This window comes from Poecilia latipinna, unplaced genomic scaffold (genome assembly GCF_001443285.1).
Source record: "Poecilia latipinna isolate Pla-1442-1.1 unplaced genomic scaffold, P_latipinna-1.0 Scaffold205, whole genome shotgun sequence".
NCBI classification, from domain to species: domain Eukaryota; kingdom Metazoa; phylum Chordata; class Actinopteri; order Cyprinodontiformes; family Poeciliidae; genus Poecilia; species Poecilia latipinna.
In genome coordinates this window covers 531,862-549,959 of record NW_015112821.1, presented here as the reverse complement: position 1 = coordinate 549,959, position 18,098 = coordinate 531,862, and the positions used below count along the sequence as shown (strand labels likewise).

Sequence of the window (18,098 nt, the reverse complement as noted above, 5' to 3'; positions counted from 1 at the left end):
CACCTACAAACCTCAAACTTTGTTTGGTTTAAGTGAACTCCAGTGCAATTTGAACGTATGTGGAAAAACCAAACAGGAAGTGGACTGCAGCGCAGGGCATTGTGGGTAAATACTACCAAAACAAATGCATGAGTGTAACACTAGCAGGAGAAATGGCTTGTTGTCTTTTACCAAAGACAAAAGAGAAATCCTAAAACTGCTCAAATCCGATGCCGCTCAGTGTCTTCTTCAGAAGTTTCCATGTTGTTTCCTTCAGTGGTTATAAGTGCAGCGCCCCCACAGGTGAGGAGGGGAACAGATTTTTCAAAGGGTTTGGGTTGCAGCAGCTGAAAATGTAACAAATTTTATAATTTTGCTCTGTAATGAAACCGAATCTACCGAACTATCGGGTGAGAAAGCACTAAGAAATAGACTAAACTTACACAATGCAATCAGAAGGTTTCTCTTGTTGCGTGAAGTTTCAAAGGTCTGCTCACCTTTCCTCCAGAGGCTCATCGTCACCCAGGGCGACGTCCTCATTCTCCACATGCTCGTCTTCGTCATCATCGTCTTCCTCCTGGGAGGGCAGGGACGGCGGGGGGGACTCTGCGAAGCGGGAGGCGGGGCAGCACACATACTCTGTGCCGTGGAACTTGTCGATGTCGCAGGGCAGCAGCATGCCGTAGCTGTGGAGCATCATGGAGCTCCTGGAGCAGGCCTGAGCGGGTCACACCAAACAGCTTCCCGTCAGCGGATTCTCCCACCCGAGTACCACTGCCCACAGGGGAGCACCGCTGCCTAAAAAGCTGCTGCGCTAACCCCAACACACTAATCATAAACATTAGCTTTGCTAACGCTAAAGTGCTAAACAAACATAGTTTTTAATTGAAGCTAATGCTAAAGCGCCAATTCAAATTATATCTGTCCTTGAAAGAAAAAGAACCCTCTGATACCAGTTTAATTTTGACATCATCTTTTATAAAGCCAATGAAATAACGTCATTGGGTGGAAAAAAGAAAACAGAGAAGTGCAGACAGGAAACAGAACTGCAGTCCTCACTCACTTCAAAATAAGAGCATGGCCTTAAATGCATATGGTCATGCTCTTATTGATTGTATATGGATACTTGAAGAATTCTCAACAGTCAAAAAACAAAACTTCAGCACAAATGTTGAACTTTATTTAACTGAAAGTTTATAAAACGACCACGTGTTGGAGAAGTAGCAGCTTTATAACTTAGCTAGGGGAAGCTAAGAGCGCTAAGCAATTTTAAACACTGAGAGTCTAAATGTTGACGTTTTTGGTTGTAATTTCCATGCAAGTTGATGAATTGTCAAACAAAAAACCAGCAAAAACTCAAAAATAGATGAGGAGAAACTCTCCAGTTCTTCTTAAAATAATCTGTTTATATTTAAATCAATTTAGGGAACTCTAAGTAAGCTAAATGTTGTCAAAACTAGCAAAAACGCAAAGTGAGAAATCAGTACTGCTAATCGGCTGTTGGCCCAACACAGCCGCTGACCTTCTGGATAAGTCTATAATAAATGCTCTTTTTCCCACTTCTGGACTGAACAGGAATATTGTTTTTTCTTTTTATAGTAAACATGCTTTAAAATTCCCTACAGTTTTATCCGTTACCCGTCTGCTTGTTCTCTGGAAAACAACTAATTTCTGAAAAAAATGGGTTTGACAAAAGAGTCCAGATCAGATATCCGGCAGATCTATTCAGTCTAATTCTATGTTTGATTATTTCTAATTTCACTTTCTGAGCCATTTCAAAGGTTTGTTGCAGTTTATTTTCTTAAAGTAGCCATCCTGTTGTTTTTGTCAGTTTCAGTTATTTTAAATTGGCCGTTTTAATCCTGATTAACTAACTAACTGGAAAACATTTAAGTTGTTTTTACATGTTTTATCAAGCAAATGAAGATATTGATGCATTTAAGTGAGCTATATTGGGGCAGAGTTATCAAATAAGTTATCAAATAAGTTTGTAATTCAGTAGATTTACATTTTAATGTTTCAAGTCAATTCAGATATCAGAAGCACAATACGTGAATCTGTGCGTCTTTAGCTCACACTTAAAAACTAATTTCTGTTGGTATTTCATTGGAAATCCCAGTGAAATACTTTAAAGTCTGTGGTTGTACTGCGGTAAAGTTTTGAGTCCGAGTTTGAGCGAGGCGCTCCACATCTTCCCAAAGTCACGCTGTCCTGCAGGTGACCTGCTTCTCCCAAACACTTCCCCCCTGCAGCAGCTGGAAGGTATCGGATACGAACTCGGCTTGAAACTCCACCGGCGCAGAGACGGATTAGCCGCCCCGCTTAACATCTCAGCAGCAGCTTGAGAAACAACATCCTTTGTTTTCCAAGTCGTTCCTCTCATTTTCTCTACTGGAAATGTTTCAAATCGACTGACAGTTTGCATTAAACGTCCACAGCGCTGAAGGAAAAAGAAAATCTAGAAGGTGAGGAAATATTTGAGGAGAGCTTCAGTTACGGTCAAACTAACTCTGCAGCCTCCTGAGGGGGATTAGCAGCCGCAGCGCTAATCTGATTATAGGCTGAAATGTGAGGACGCCTGATCACACACTCAGAGAGGAGGGAATATTTTTTTAAATAACTGTATTATGGATGTTTTTAAGGATTTTCTGGGTTTAATATCAAACATTTGGAATATTCTTCATGAAAAAAACCCTCACAAAGTCTTACAAAGTAATTTTAGTTTAGTTTCTAACGCAAGAGGAGAGCAGAGTAGCTACAAATTGTACTCAAGAAAAAGTATTTGGTAAAAAGTCTTCTCAAGTACTGAGTATCGATCATTTAAGATTTAAAAATTACATAGTCAAAATATAAAGTTAAGTGGAGATTTTGATGTTTTAAGAACCAAAATGTCAATAATTTAGATAAGTAACAAAAAATAACAAAATGAGACAAAGGAAAATGTTTCCAATTCAGTTTCTTGCAATAAAAAACTGACAAAACTTTAACAGAAACTGCAGGTGTGTCTCTGTATTTGGTGAATTTTTGGTTCAAACATGTTTGTTTTATATTCAGTGGGTAGAAAATCCAGAAAATTTACTCAAATAAGAGTAAAAATACTTCATAATAAAATTACTCAAAGTACAGCGTAGTAAAAATGTTCCTAAAAGTTTTTTGTTTTTCCTCAAAGTAGTTACTCTAGTAAATGTAATTTAGTTAATTACTGAAAGAAACTATTTTGGAAAATACCAAAATTTCCATTTAATTTTACATTTTATATAATATTAAATTTGATCAGTTACTCAGAACTTCAGTAAACTGTTTATCAAGTACTTTTTTACTCTTGAGTAATTTCATGGACGGATACGTTTTACTTTTACTCAAGTAAAAATGAGTTGAAGTAGTGATGCTCTTACTTGAGTAAAATTTTTGGGGACAATACTCACTCTACTTTGACCAACTCAGTGACTTTCTTGGTATTTTGAGCCACATTTCAGACATAAAAGAATCAGAATCTTTTTAAAGATCAGTCAGAAAACTTCACTGCTGATTCTTATAAAACTTCCTAAATATTAAACGGAGAGAAGAATTCAGCTCAAACGTTGGAAGATGCTTAGAAGGGATTTAATTGCGTAATCCTGCTGAATTTTTGACCAAGTCGTTTTATTAAGACTCTCAGAAAGCGTGTCAGTTAGAAAAGGTATAAACGTCTCCTCTAAGCAAAGCGTGACCAGGGAATCTGTAACGACGGCGGCGGTAATCCTGCGGAGCGGATCCGACCTCACCTCCTTGGCCACGGCGTGCCACTGCTGGTGGCTGATGCACAGGTCCATCCGCTCCTTGTGGAAGAACTTGCACTTCTCTGGAACCAGCAGGACGTCGCTCACAAACTCGCCCACTGAAAGAGAAAGATGGCCGTTAGTCGCAGCACTGATCTGTCCAGGAAAAGCCATTCCTCTGAAACACGGCCGGGCTGGAGGCAATAAATCAGCCGACTGGAGTTAAAAAAGGAAGATGAGATGAGGATATTCAATAATTCATAGCTGCCTCGTCCTTTAATTTTCTCTATGGGGGAATAAAAAGGCGGCCTTTGACATCTGCACCTGTGTGAACCCCTAAACTAAAAAAAAAAGGGATTATCCGATCTGCTTAGCTGCAAAGGAGAAAATCGGTTTCACACTTGTAAACTCTTCCTGCGTCTCAATGATATCATTTGCTTGATGATTTATATTCAGCCATGTTTTATTCATGGAGCAGGAAGTTGGATCCAGAGGAAATAAATGGCTTGAAAGGCATCTTGTGACTCTATGAATAGTTTCAGGCTGAAATCCGTGCAGATCTAAATGTGGAGTCGGGGGTCCTGATGAAGATTAAACGCCTGGCTGGCATTGTGACGGAGGAGAAAATGGCAGAGTGTTGGCGGAGTTGGCTGGGATCCGGCTCATTTAGCAGCTCGCCATAACCTCGGACGGCGGGAACACCGCTGGAGGTAAGGAGCGGCCGGGAAAAGCAGTGTTTTGGAAAATGAGAGGGTAGGAAAGGAAGAGGAGAGCGCTGGAAATAGCAGAGGACTCAGCAGCTGCTTCTGCTCTCCGTCTGGGAGGTACAGTTACAGAAAACATTTAGACCTGGAGTCGGCCGCACAACAGGTCGCTTCACTGCTGAAAGGGAACCTATTATGAAAAATTCACATTTTACACATTTTTTTTTTCCAATTTTGTCTCTACTGCTTCTAAAAAAAAGAAAAAAAAACACCCAGTTGTTTTATGGAAATTAGTTAATGTGCCTTGGCGTCTGGAAAATGACCGGTTTCAAAAACCTCCCAGTGGTTAAGTCACATTCCACAGGCACTGCACGGTTACCTAGCAACCCCAGCAGAACTTCAGCTGTTACCTAGCAACCCAAGTTTAACTCCAGCACTTTTGGTCAGCTGGTTTTACTGCTGCGCAATGGCTGCTGGAAAGGACAAATGTTTTATTGTTGACTTACCATGCTACATTCTTGTTGGTTGTGCAGGAGGCTCCACTTCTGCTTTTCATTTAGTGGGCAGAGAATCCAGAAATTTTATTCAAGTAAGAGTAGAAATACTTCATAATAAAATTACTTAAGTAAGCGTAAAAAGCACAATGGCTCCTGGAAAAGAAGAGATTTTATTGTTGGCTTTCTTTCAAGAAAACTATTTTCTACAATCTTGTTGGTTGGTTGATGTACAGTTGTAAAATTACGCATCTGTTGGCAGCCATTTTCACGTACAAATTAGGGGCAGAGCCAGCAGCAGCACATTTGGATTTAAGGTGACAGGACGTCCCAAAACAGCTCAAAGTTGGCAGAACTGAGCAGACTGAAAATCTCATTGTAAGAATGATTTTATGAACATGTCTGTATAACTAGCAAACCTATTCTAACTGGATCAAGGGAGCATAACGGGTCATCAACGTTCACACAAGCAATTTAAAATGGCTGCAAACAGATGTGCAATTACACAACAGTACATATGTGAAAAGCAGAAGTAGAGCTTCCTTCACAATCAACAAGAATGGAACAAGTGGTTTCCAGATGATAAGATGACAGCAAAATACTTGTCTTTTCCAGCAGCCATTGTACAGGGCTGCTGGAAAGGTAAAACCACCTGACCAAATGTGCTGGAGCTCCGCTTGGGTTGCTATTAACGACTCAACAATCTGGAGGATTTTGAAATGGTTCATTTTCCAGACCCCCCCAAAACAGCTTATCGCCAAGAAACGGTTGGATAAGTTTTTTTGCGCTGTTCTAAGAAGCAGAAGAAACCCAAATGGAAGAACCAAGTTGTGCAAAATGTGAATTTTACATCATATTTCCCTTTTAAATAAAACAGCATCCTTCCGTCTCCCAGCAACCAGCACATTCCCGCCCTGGTGCAATTTGGAGGTGTGCGCAGTTCCCCTCAGCCCGCTGCATAAAACCCTTTCTAATATGGATACGATGTATTTTTCAGCCAGGAGAGCGCAGGTTACTGCAGCTGCTGGTTGAAATCCTTCTGATTAAGGCCAGAACAGCGTCAGGACACGAAGAGCAGCGAAGCCAAGAGCTTTAAAGTAACCCAGTTGGAGCACTACCAGCCCGCTGCGGTCCGGATTTTAGGTTGCAGACATAACATGACCAACATGGCCAGACCTGATTCAGGATTTCTGAAGATGAGGCGACCAACCACACAGCGCACTGCCAGGTTATTTAACTTATAACAAGACATTTTACCCAGTAAAGTTAAACAATCTGTCACTGGAACAAACATTTTCATTAATATTAAGAAATTATTGACTAAAAACAAGCATAATTACTTCTGATAAATTACTTTTAAGTTAGTTTTGTCTTATTTGAAGTACACCAAGTTATCTGACCTTGAAGTAGATAAGGTCTGTTTAGTTAGCTTAGCCTGAAAACTAAACTGAGGTTTTCCTTGTTTGACATTTATGTTTGTTTTATGATCTGAAACGTTGAAGTCTGATAAAATAACACAAATCAGAAACAGAGCAAATACTGTAAGCATCTATGTTTACTACAACTAAATTTACAGGCTGTGTCAATGTTTAAAAAAAAACATCAAAACAACAATTAAAGAGAAACGATTGTTTAAAATAAAATCAAATAAACTGTTTCAAACTTTAAGGTTTTATACCTAAAAAACAGAAGCAAAACAAGAGGTTCCTTTTGGAAGGAAGCAAATAAAGCAGCTGGAAGAATAATTCAGCATATTGGCGTTTCCTCCCATAAAACAGTAAATAATGACACTCAGTTTCCTCCTCTAATTTTCTGCACAGTGTTTGCATTGCATCACAGACTGTGCAGAAATTTGATCACGCCACCAGGATTATTTGAAGTAATGAAAAAAAAAAAAAAACGAAGGTAACTGGAGGTCAGAGTTGCATAGCAGAAATATTTTCTTATAAACTCCAGGTTTCACCTTCCAACTTCGTTTTTCCTGTTTCAGCATTTTTATCTTCACCCACCAGTCCCGACTGACACTGTTATTTTCTTCTCCTCCTCTCCGGCTCGTTGTTCTGTGATTGTGAATGATTGTCTGGCGCAGGTTATTATGATTCAGGGTTTAACGCTCGGTGCAGAGAAATTTACAAAGAGACGGAGGAATGCAATAACCTCAGGCGCGGCGCTCCGAAACAAGCCCCAATCTGTTATCGGCGCCGTCACTCCGCCTTTCTGATGGCTTGTAAATGTGGACGCTGCTCTTTATAAAACCCACAAGCTTTCTTCAACAAAAGAAAAAGAGAATTATTTAAATGCCTTTTTCCCCTGATAAGTCTGAACAACTAGGAGAATAAAAGACAAAAGACTTCTGTGAGAGAATCAATATCAAACTGGAATTCATAAAACAAAAGGGAATAAAAAGTAGTGGTGCTATAAATGTACTATGTATAAAGGCAGACTGTGCAAATTGTGTTTTAAATTGATCTTTTTATGTTTCTTTGGACCAGATAGATTTTTACCATAAAACAGTGTTTTCTGGAGGAACATATTTTATATTTCAGTCACATTCTCTGTTGTTTGAAATTAGACTTTAAAGGATGATCAATACACAAAAGGTTTTGTTCCAATCAAACTGATAATCTCAGACAAACCAAGTCTCAAAAATACAAATTAAAATCATCTGCTAATGGAAAAACAATTAACAGATGTTCCTCAATTAGAAACATCTGATTGAGCATCAGATCAATCAGATTTTGTTTGAGGAGAGAAAACATGGAGGAACTGAAACTGTGCATTAATTTTAAACCGAGCTAATTCTGTGGGGCTTATTTTATTTTTCTAAAACCAATAATCTTATACCAATTAAGAACAATCATATCATATCATTCAAGGTCACCTTCTGCATTTTGTTTCTTCCTTAAAGAAACAAAATGAAAAGTAAAAGTAAACCATAGTTACTGCACAGTGATGAATATTCCATGATATTAAGCTAATAACGTAGCTAATTAGCTCTTGTTTGCTATTTTTGGCGCCCTTCACGTCCCCTACATTTATTTCTATGGATAAATTCTAACATGCTAACTTACTTAGCTGTTTTGTAAACATTCAGTTAAGTAACGTTTAACATCTTTGTTGAAATTGTGCTAATATCTACATGATTAAAATTAACGCATTAGCTTCCACTAAATACCATGTAGGTGAAGCTCTTTAATGTTAGCGGAACTAATGTTTAGGATCACTAGCTAACTTTTTACCTAGTGGTGGCTTCTTTAGCTAGCTGTGTCAAATTATTAGAGATGATCAAAGCTAAATAAGAAACTCTGGAACCTAAATGGTCTGAGAAGTGTCTCTAAATGCGTAGCAGCCAAGTCGAAAGGCCTTGTGAAACTGGATGGGAGGAAACAAAAGCCATGATTTTGCCTTTGCCTGATGTTATCGCCTCTTTAGATAAAAAGATATTTGCCAACGGGTAAATGCGACTAAGTGAATCTGACTGTTACAGCATATGCTTCCCTCAAGTATGTGACATTTTGAACCTTTCATTTCCTCCTCAGGTCAGACAGTCTGTCGTCTCCTGTTTTTATTATAGTCAGACACGCAGCTGAAGGCTTTGCATTTCTGTTAAGCTTTTCTATAAGACACAGACTGGGCTTCTCATTAACTGAGAAAATTGGATGGTTAAAGATAATCTTTTTCTATGATTGTTTTATAGCTTTCATTGGTAATAATTGCTGTACAGCAGTTTTCAAGTTGCAGTTTAAGGCAGTGATTATGAAATACAGTTCTTCAATAAATTAGAACATGCATTCAGATCAGGCTTGTTTGTTAGATTAAAATACTTGTTGAAAATTATAACTCGTTAGCTATTAAACATAGTTTTCATTAAATCCATATTTCTATGAAGTAGAAAAGGTCATTTTTATTGGTCTAATGTAATACTGTAATTTTAAACTTCATGTTTTCATTACCCACAAGTAGAAAATCATCATAATTAAAAGAAATAAAGGCTTTCAAACATCCATCTGTGTGTAATTAACCTATATAATGTGTTTCACTTAGTGATAAAGTTCATGAAATAAATGGGTTTTTCTGTAATATTCTAATTTTGTGAATGGAGGTGTGCATGTATAAATATCTCACATTTTTCAAGGGGGACATGGCCTCCCTTGGCCCCCCTCTTGGAGACACCACTTCTCAGACAAAGATGTTTCGTTTTATAGCTGGAGGGAGAGTCTTTGTTTTCAGGAATCCATTTCTCATATTCCTTCATCCCTGGGAGGGAGAAGCAACGTGCTGCAATCTTTTTTTTCCTTCATCCTGCTCTGCATGTGACATTTCATGCAGCAGAATATGGCCATGTTGCCGCTGCAGATTACCGTGATCCTGCCGGGAACAGAGGAGGACGGGAGTCGTTTGTGACAGTGCAGTCAAACGGCAGTACGAGATGCAATAAAGCAAGCCCTCCGCTGCTGACCCTGTGTGTCAGCGTGAGTTTATGACCGCTGTCTGAGGGGGCAAATAAGATTGTGCTTTATTGCTCAACAAGCCTCCCCAGCAATAAAATCCTCCCCCCATCAGCCATCCGTTCTGGGAGACATTAACTCCCCATCCAGCGCAGATCGGCTCAGTCTGCAGCTAAAGGCCAGAATTAGTGAACCGAATCCAATATCACTCAATGTCACCTCTGCCCAAGGCTGAAATGACTCATAAGCTCTTCGTTTTCAGCACAGAGGGGAGCAGAGGAGAGGGGCTGAGTTAAAGGAGTGTTTACTAGCTTACCTAAGCACATGTAAGGCACCACCATGTGGGCGTGGCCTTTGCACACCTTCTTCTCCTTTTTGCACCAGTTCTCAATGCGGACAGGCTGGTTGGCTTCCACTACGTTGGTGATTTTGAGATCTGGATACATCTGTTGGAAAAGGAAACCAGAAGCAGACATTAAACACATCTTATGTTCATGGTTGACTGGAGCTTTAAAGGTGACCCATTATGTTTCATTGAACAGGTTAGGATAAGTCTATGGTCTATACAAAACATGTTAGTTACATTTTCTTTTTTTTTACAAAATCGTTCTTAGTTAACGAGATTTTAGTTTGGTCAGTTCTGCCTGTTTGGACATGGTAAGCTAGTAATTACACAACCATACATCTTTGAAAAGCAGTAGTAGAGCCTCCTGCACAACCAACAAGAATGCAGCAAGTGATTTCTGGATGGGAAGCCAAAAATAAAAAATATTTTACAGCAGTAAAACAAGCTGCCCAAACATTCTGGAGCTCAGCTCGGGTTGCTAGGCGACGGGCGGAACTCTGCTCGGGTTGCTAGGTAACAAGCTGGAGTTGCTATGTCAGTGCCTGCTGATTTGTGATGATACATCCGGAAGGTTTTTGAAACAGAATATATTAACTTATTGCCAAAAAAAGCGGCTGGGTGTTTGTAGAAACAGTAAAGACACAAATGGAAGAACAAAAACGCGGAAAAACTAGCCATTTGTGGCTCTTCTGACAATTTTTTTGTGGCCCTCAACTGCAGTTCAAGCGCGATAAACTTTCCAGTATAGGTGATTAATGCAGATGGAGGCTTTTTATTTCTAATCAGGGTAACATGATCACCAATGTAATTTTCCTATAATAAAAAATATTAAGTACATAACCAAGATTTTATGGTAAGTAGAATATCCAGAGACTTTTTCTGAAAATCCAACTTTACTGCACCTAAATCAGCTTTTATTTAATGTATTAAACTTGGCTAAATATATTGGACATTTCGGAAGAAAAAGACCCAAATTCTGTCTTCAGAAGAGAGATTTTTTTAATAAAGCCCAAAAAAGACTTGAAAGTTAGATGCTTTTCTTTTAATACAGCAAACGTGAAAAATCTGTTCAATGATTTGGATCCAACATCAGTTTCCTACAAAATCTAACGACTATTTGTCTAATTTTATATATTTTTTATCCTTCTAGTTTTTTCAAAAAAGTTTGGACACCCTTAGCATAATTCATCCCCTTTAATAGATCCTTTTATCTGGGCTTTATATCCACCAGCTTGGCTTCTGTTCAACTGTTAAAGAGCGCACAGGTTTGCACTTTCCTTAAATGCCATGAAAATGTCATTTATAAAATGCAACTGAAGCATCTGAGGACGGTTCCTCCCTAAAAACCTCCCAGCAGGATTACAATGCGCTGCTAACAGTCACAGGCCAAGACAAGAATGAGGAAATCCGTGTTGTGGAGAAACACCTCCTTAATTTCAGGCAAAGCCCAGGAAATGACAGGTAGAGGCTCCGGTAATTGAAATGCCACCCACTACAATAACATCCGTCCTCCAGGAAGAGCTTAATGGCGTCTCTGAGGACAAATCACCCTGAAATAAAAAGGAATGTATTCAATCTTTCCAGCTAATCCAGATCCTGAACCAAAGTGCCTTCAACCAACTGGAAATAGATGTAAAATGTATTTCTATTTACTTTATTCTGGACTTTAAACGAATTTTTAATGTAACTTTCATCTGCGACACAACTAAAGAGAAGCTTTATGCACATAGATGTCATGTGCTTTTTTTTTTTCTTTTAACACGTCCAGACTTTAAGTTTGACTTTGTTTTGTTTCAAACAACCACTTACATATGAAAGTAAACTTAAAATGTGGAAATCAAGACCCAAGACTTTTGGGGAAAAGTGGAGCGACTCAGAATAAAAACCTACATGACCTGCGGTGGGAATGCTTCCGCTAATACTGGAGACAATTTTTCGTGTAGCGATTAAGCTAACTTTGAAAACATTTAGCGCGCTTAGCTTCCCCTAAATGCATTTTTCAGGATAAATTCTAACTTACTTGGCCGTTTTGTAAAGTTTTAGTTGAATAAATAAAACATCTGTGCTGAAGTTTTGGTCATCACTGTTAAGAATTATTCAAGTAGTTAATAATTATTACGCTCTTATTTTGAAGTGGGTGAAGCCAGCAGTTCCGTTTCCTCTCCTCATGTTTTCTCTATTTTTCCTCATTAACTTCATTTCAGACATTAGAACATACTAAATTAAATTTGTTAAGTGTTTTTCAAGGGGAGATATTTGTATTGAAGTTAGTGCTTTAGCATTAGCTTCTGCTAAATACCATGTTAGCATAGCACTTTACCATCAGTGGAACTAATGTTTATGATTAATGTTTTAGGATTAGCACTACTAACTTTCTAGTAAGAGGTCTAAAACTTGTAGATTTGTATCGTCAAGAGGAAGACGAGGGGTATTGATGAAGAAGAGCCCAAGGCTGCTGTTAAGGCAAACTGGCACCTAAGTAGAGCCTCAGGCTGTTCACCTCCAGGCTGTACGGTATTGAGACAGTCATGCAAAATGAGTCCTAACCGAGCACCGAATGCAGCATAAAACCCTAAAAAAAATTATTAATGGAATATTTCCAGGATACCACCCTGTGAGAAATAAATCTCTATCCCAATTTAATTTTTAAATTTAATTCACTGAATAAATATGAATAGTTAATGTAACAAGTATACATTTATATCTGCCCACTATCCACATAAAGAGGAAATTAGCTTATTCAACTCAAAAGACTATCACAGATATATTTCAAATACACAACAAAACATCATCTTATTCAGTGCCATATTGCTTCATCATAATGATTTATTTTAAATACTGAAAGAGATTTGGGTTGTTTTTTCTCAGTCAAAATTGTTCCATAAACAGACATCTTGAATTGAAATGCATCATTGTGGTTCCAAATCTAAATTTGTAAAAATCTGTTAGTTTTAAGTAATATTTGCTTTCTCTTTTCACAAATCTGTTTTGAATACTGTCAGTTCATTAGGTTTCAATAAGTTAAAATGTATAAATATTGGGTTTGTGTCATCTCTGTATCCACAAAAGCAAAATCAGATTTAGTTTTAGAGGAATTACTGAAATAATTTAACTTTTTAATGATATTGTACTGTATTTAGATGCACAAGTAACTATAATGACCAAACACAAATAAACCCTCCTTCACGTCCTAATAAAATCATATAATAATTTAAGCTAACGATGGTAATCTGCTTTGTCACTTCCTTTATTTGTGTTGACATGAGGACAGACGCCTCATGTCAACACAAGTCTGACATGAGGCGTCTGTGTCGCTGTGACTCACCTCCTGACAGTACTGCAGCACACCCTCTTTGGTTCCTACGCAGCTTTTGGTTCCTGACGGGTCGGGCTCCCAGCGGCCGGTCTGAATGTTGACGTGCATGTTGAGTTTCCCACAGAACATGGCCACCTGTGGCTCCACCGCACCGATCCCTGTTCCCGCGTTGGCAGCAAGAGCCTGCAGAGAGAGGAAGAAAGTGTCATTATAAACAAAATAAACGCTTCGAATGTTGTTATTGTCAATTAATAGTTTATTATACAAAAATAGTTTCAATCAATTAACTAGTAACGTCCGTTTTAATCCGGCTTTTAATGTTGTAGTTTGGCCACCATCCAGCAGAGGGCAACGCTGGTCATCTTTAAGGAAGCCATTCAGACAGAATCAAAGATGGCGGCGGGGCGATAGCATAACAAATAGCAACGGTCCAAACAGAGTCCGGTTTGGGATGGAAAAGGCACTTTAAGCGGTTCTGTTTTGTAATATAAACACTCGACAAGCTCCTTAAGTTATCACCTTTAATAGTGTTCATGCAACCGAGCCGAATGACGAAATAGCGTCTCACTTCTCAACCAAAAATTAATGACGCGCTAAAGGCGACGATGTCCCGACAGAAAGGCAGAGTCATAACAGAAATAAATTATAACGCATTTTGAGTGTTAATGCTCTTCGTGGAGGGAAGTTTTAACATTTCTTCAAGAGCAACCACAGACTAATCATTTAAAAACATCTCTGTTCACTGGGGATTCACCGTTTCATATATTTTATTATTTAATAACATTTTATTGTTCTATTCAACCACCAGAGATGCTGCTGTTTTGCTATATTTTATAGGTTTCATAATATGACTAAGCCACAATTTTCTGCTTATTCAGGTAATTAGTACTAGCTGACACAAAAATAATTTATTTTTTATTTGGCATATTATGAGAAATTTAGCCCTTTATATAATAAAAAGACAGTTGGTCCTTTTCATACAAGAGTAACTGGTTTTTATGTTCGTGGATAGATAAGATCAGCTTTAGATTAACTCGTTAATTGATAACTTGCATCCCTTATGCAAACATATTTGAGTAATTATCCGCTTTCTGTCCAAAAGCAGCAGCGTTTTGTGCCGAGAAGTCAGGCCTGATGAAGCAGATTCAGCTCATCGGTTGCATGATGGAGCAGCTCAATGCTGCAGTGCTGAGAGAGCAGAGCTGCTCAGACAGGACACAAATGGAAAGAAACACGAATATCTTGCCAAGTTGACATGAAAGTCTGCTTGGATAGTGTGTTCAAAACTCTCTAGATCTCATTTCTGCTCGGTTTCAGCTCACAGAGCTGGAAACATGGCAGCAGTTTGTACCGTTTCATAAAACAGGACATTCGTATTTGGGGCAGAGCTCTGCTGGTTCGCCTCTCCTGGGACCAAAGTCTCCCCATGAAGGACGCATCCGTTATCCTTAAAGGTAAACAACAAGGCTGAGGGATTCTACCATGCTAGCTAAACAAAAATATCACGTTTTATGCACAAAGTAAAGGAAAAATAAAAGGAATTTAAATAAATAAACACTGAAAGCTAAAAAAATTGATTCTCAGTTCCATTTTTTTTTGTAACATTGAGATTGGGATCAGACGTCAGTGTGAACTGTTCAACCCCAAAGCGACCCGCAAGCGTAGAAGAATGTTGATCTCACAACACAATGTTTAGCATAATCAAATAACTATGTTACCTTCAGTTGTAAAAGTGCTGTAAATAACTTTAAACAATTCACTTCGCAATTAAAATTAACATTGAAATTGGGCGCCTGTCTCTTTAAGAATCTCCTGCTCTTTCAGACACTCCACCTTCAGCACAACAATGTTTCTCATTATGCCGTTTACAAACTGGTTGTGAAAAACATTAAAACATGATGAAAAAAGACAAAATGATAAATCACATAAATACTTAAAACAAATAAACAGCAATATTTAAATAGACAGTACAGTGTCTTTTAGACCAAATATTTTAAAATTTCCAGGCATATAGTCCCATGATTGTTGATATAGCACAATCAACAATCATGGGACTTTCATTCAGTCGCTGTAAAATCAAGCAAATAAGTTAAATGCAACTTAAAAGAAATTTAACTTTGCAATGTAATGCCTTGAAATGTAATGTGCCTGTCTCTTTAAGAAGCTCCTGCTTTTTCTGACACTCCACCTTCACAACAATGTTTCTCATTATGCCATTTACAACCATTCTTAGAGCTTTTAAATCCCCTCAGAAGACATTTTTAACAGTCAAAAATCAAACTGAAAAAAAAATCATAAAAAAAGATAAATAAACGATGCAGTTAAAAATAAACAGCAATTTTTTAAAAGAAAGAGCATTCAATGCCTTTTAGACCAACATAAAAGATTATATAATGCATATTTTTAAATATAAATCTAAAATGTTTTAGTACTCCATAGTCTGAGCCACTGAGATCATATTAATTTTGAACAAATGTGACCCGAGTATGGAGCCTTGTGGAACCCCACATGTGATGTTTAATTTATTACTGTCAAATCGCCCAGAAAAAGTCTTGGTTTACCAAATAATACGTGACTCTGACAACCCTCAGCTGTTTGCTCCATCCTGTCCGACTCACCATCTTAACCTTTGAACAGGGGAGGAAATCTGTTATTACTCCCCTGCCATTGTTTACTGAACTCTGCATGAGAGAGGAATCAGGATGAGTATCAAGGTTTCTGGTTCTTCAATCCTCTTTAAGGAGAAAAGACATTTCTAATCAGCTTTTAGAAGACTGATGTGCTGGCATCAGCTTCTAACTGGCACAATAAGTCACGGCAGCCAAACACTCGACCTTCTCCTGAGTCTCTAATTAACTTTTAAAGGGAAGCGGTTCTGAATCCCAAGACAACAGGAAGTGGTTTGGAAGACATTTGATCTCGATGCTATCAGATCATCAAAACAAATTTCAAACCCTTAGAGAGACATCGCAGGAATGATCAAGGACAAACTGTTTTCTGCTTTTCCAGGTTTGGTAAACGTTGGACTGATTCAGCGTCGCTGACAAAAGGAGAGCGGACAAAACAAGTGCTGCGTAATCAGCAGTTGGCTGCTGTGTGTGATGAGCTGCAGCCACAAATACACGCTGCAGAAGCGCATAGCTCTCAGAAAAAACCCACAATCAAGAGCTGAATTCAGTCCAAAAGGCACAACAATCCCCTCCTCTGTCCTCGCTCTGCCCATCTCTGCCCCTCGTGGAATTCAACGTTGCGTAAGAGCAAACAGCGATTATATTTCCGTTATAGGAAAATGGACCTCGGGAAGATAAACAGCAATTAAAAGAGGTCCAATTAAGCAGCAAATAAACAGCCCTGTTTGCTCTCCTTCCTGTGTTTTCTTTCACAGGGCGGTTTGAGAGGCAGTGGCTCGAGGAGGAGGATGGTGACGGCGAAGCGTGAAAACTCAAGAGCTGGTCTCGAAGAATTTTAACTCCTCTTGTGGAAAAAGGGGAGGACTGACTTTAATCTGGAGTCATGTACCTCCTCTGCAGTTGGAAACAAGGCCTTTTGAACTACAGTGTAGCAGTGATGCTATTTCTGAAGCATATTTTCTTCAAATCCAGCAAGGCTCAGCAAACAGGGCCTGAGAGAAAATGATACAGTTTAGCTTATTGTGATGTGACGTCATTAACCCCAAAGTGTAGGTGCAAATATGTCCATGTACCAGGACACAATGCAGAGAGTTTTCCACCCTTTCAAACAATGAAATCAAATTAATATGGACAATAAATCAACAATATACATCGTGATAAGACAGGTGATCAATATCGACAGGTAATACGTCTGAAAAATGTTCAATCGTTTGTAGGAAGAGGAAAGACTATCTGCTCAACCTCTCAAGGCTAGCTAAGAAATGTTAGTGGAGTCAACTAACTCACTCGCTCTTTGGTTGCCTAGCAACTCACCCATTCTCTGGTTACCTAGCAACAACATGCTGAGTAACTTGTGCAGTACCAGTTTAAGGTTTCCCTATTGTGCCTCATAACTGATTAAAAATAAAAAACAGCAGCATAGAGAGAAAACTGGATAAAATAAGGAAGGTCCCATCACCAGTTTGGCAGCATTTCATATATTTAAAACAAAAAACTAATCAATAACCATTTATTGTTGATATCGTGATGCGTTTTTCAGCCATATCATCCAGCTCTACTAAAAACGTGAAGCCTTATTCAGCTGCCACTGGTGAGCAGAAAGCCAGTAAAGACTAACATTAGAGCTGCAACAAATGATTCTTAGTAAACAATCATTCTATTGATTATTCTGATGATTAATTGATTAATCAGATTTTTAAAAATTGATTAACCACTTGAGCCTGTCTAGAAATACATTAAAATAATGTAATTCCTTTTTAAACAAGAAAATAAACATTTTATTGCCTAAAATGAACAAGTAGCTACAAATTACCTCTTTTTTTATTTTGCAAAATGAGGAAACTAATTTGAATTTTGTTTTTTTTAATAATTCGGTACTTTATGGAAGCTCAGCTAATGAGATAACCAGGGACATTAAGAAAACCCCCACATGGAAACCTTCAACATCTGCACCAGCTGCTTTCCAAAAACACACAGTCACCAGAAACGCCAACCAACCACCCGGTTTCAGCCCACACATGGCGAAGCTGTCTGCTCTGAATAACTTTAATTATCCCTCCAGACCTACAAAAACCTCTTCACCGTCTTGATTCAGTCAAGTTGACCCTTTTCTCAGAGGTCCATCAGGACTAATGAGGCCGTATTGGACCTCATTAACTCTCCGGTAAGTAAAAGCAGCAGGCGGTCTTTCTCAGTCAGACCTCGACTGTCTGACTGAGCAGCAACACAACAAAACCTTCGTAGTCTTATAAACTTCACTGCCTGAAGGAGCTACAGAATATTAATGTTTTATTCAGAGATCATGGCAAGAGAGTTTCATGGACGGATCTGAGCTGGATCTGCATGGCGAGGATCCACTCTGCTGCTGTGAGGAGGGGACAAGGGGTCAAAGGGCAAAGTTGTCAGTTTCCTGCTTCATCCAA

General features: G+C 38.6%; 1 protein-coding gene across 1 annotated transcript in view; it reads right to left on the bottom strand.

Moving 5' to 3' along the window:
• Positions 1-469: 469 nt before the first annotated feature.
• Positions 470-18,098, bottom strand: part of LOC106946787 (amyloid-like protein 2) — a 64,337-nt gene continuing 46,708 nt past the window's right edge. Inside the window, exons 2-5 of the mRNA XM_015031408.1 lie at positions 13,055-13,228; positions 9,700-9,829; positions 3,744-3,856; positions 470-697 (exon numbers count right to left, since the gene is read on the bottom strand). Of these exons, the coding sequence (XP_014886894.1) occupies positions 473-697; positions 3,744-3,856; positions 9,700-9,829; positions 13,055-13,228 (642 nt within the window). The 3' untranslated portion in view covers positions 470-472. The remainder of the gene's footprint in view (positions 698-3,743; positions 3,857-9,699; positions 9,830-13,054; positions 13,229-18,098) is intronic.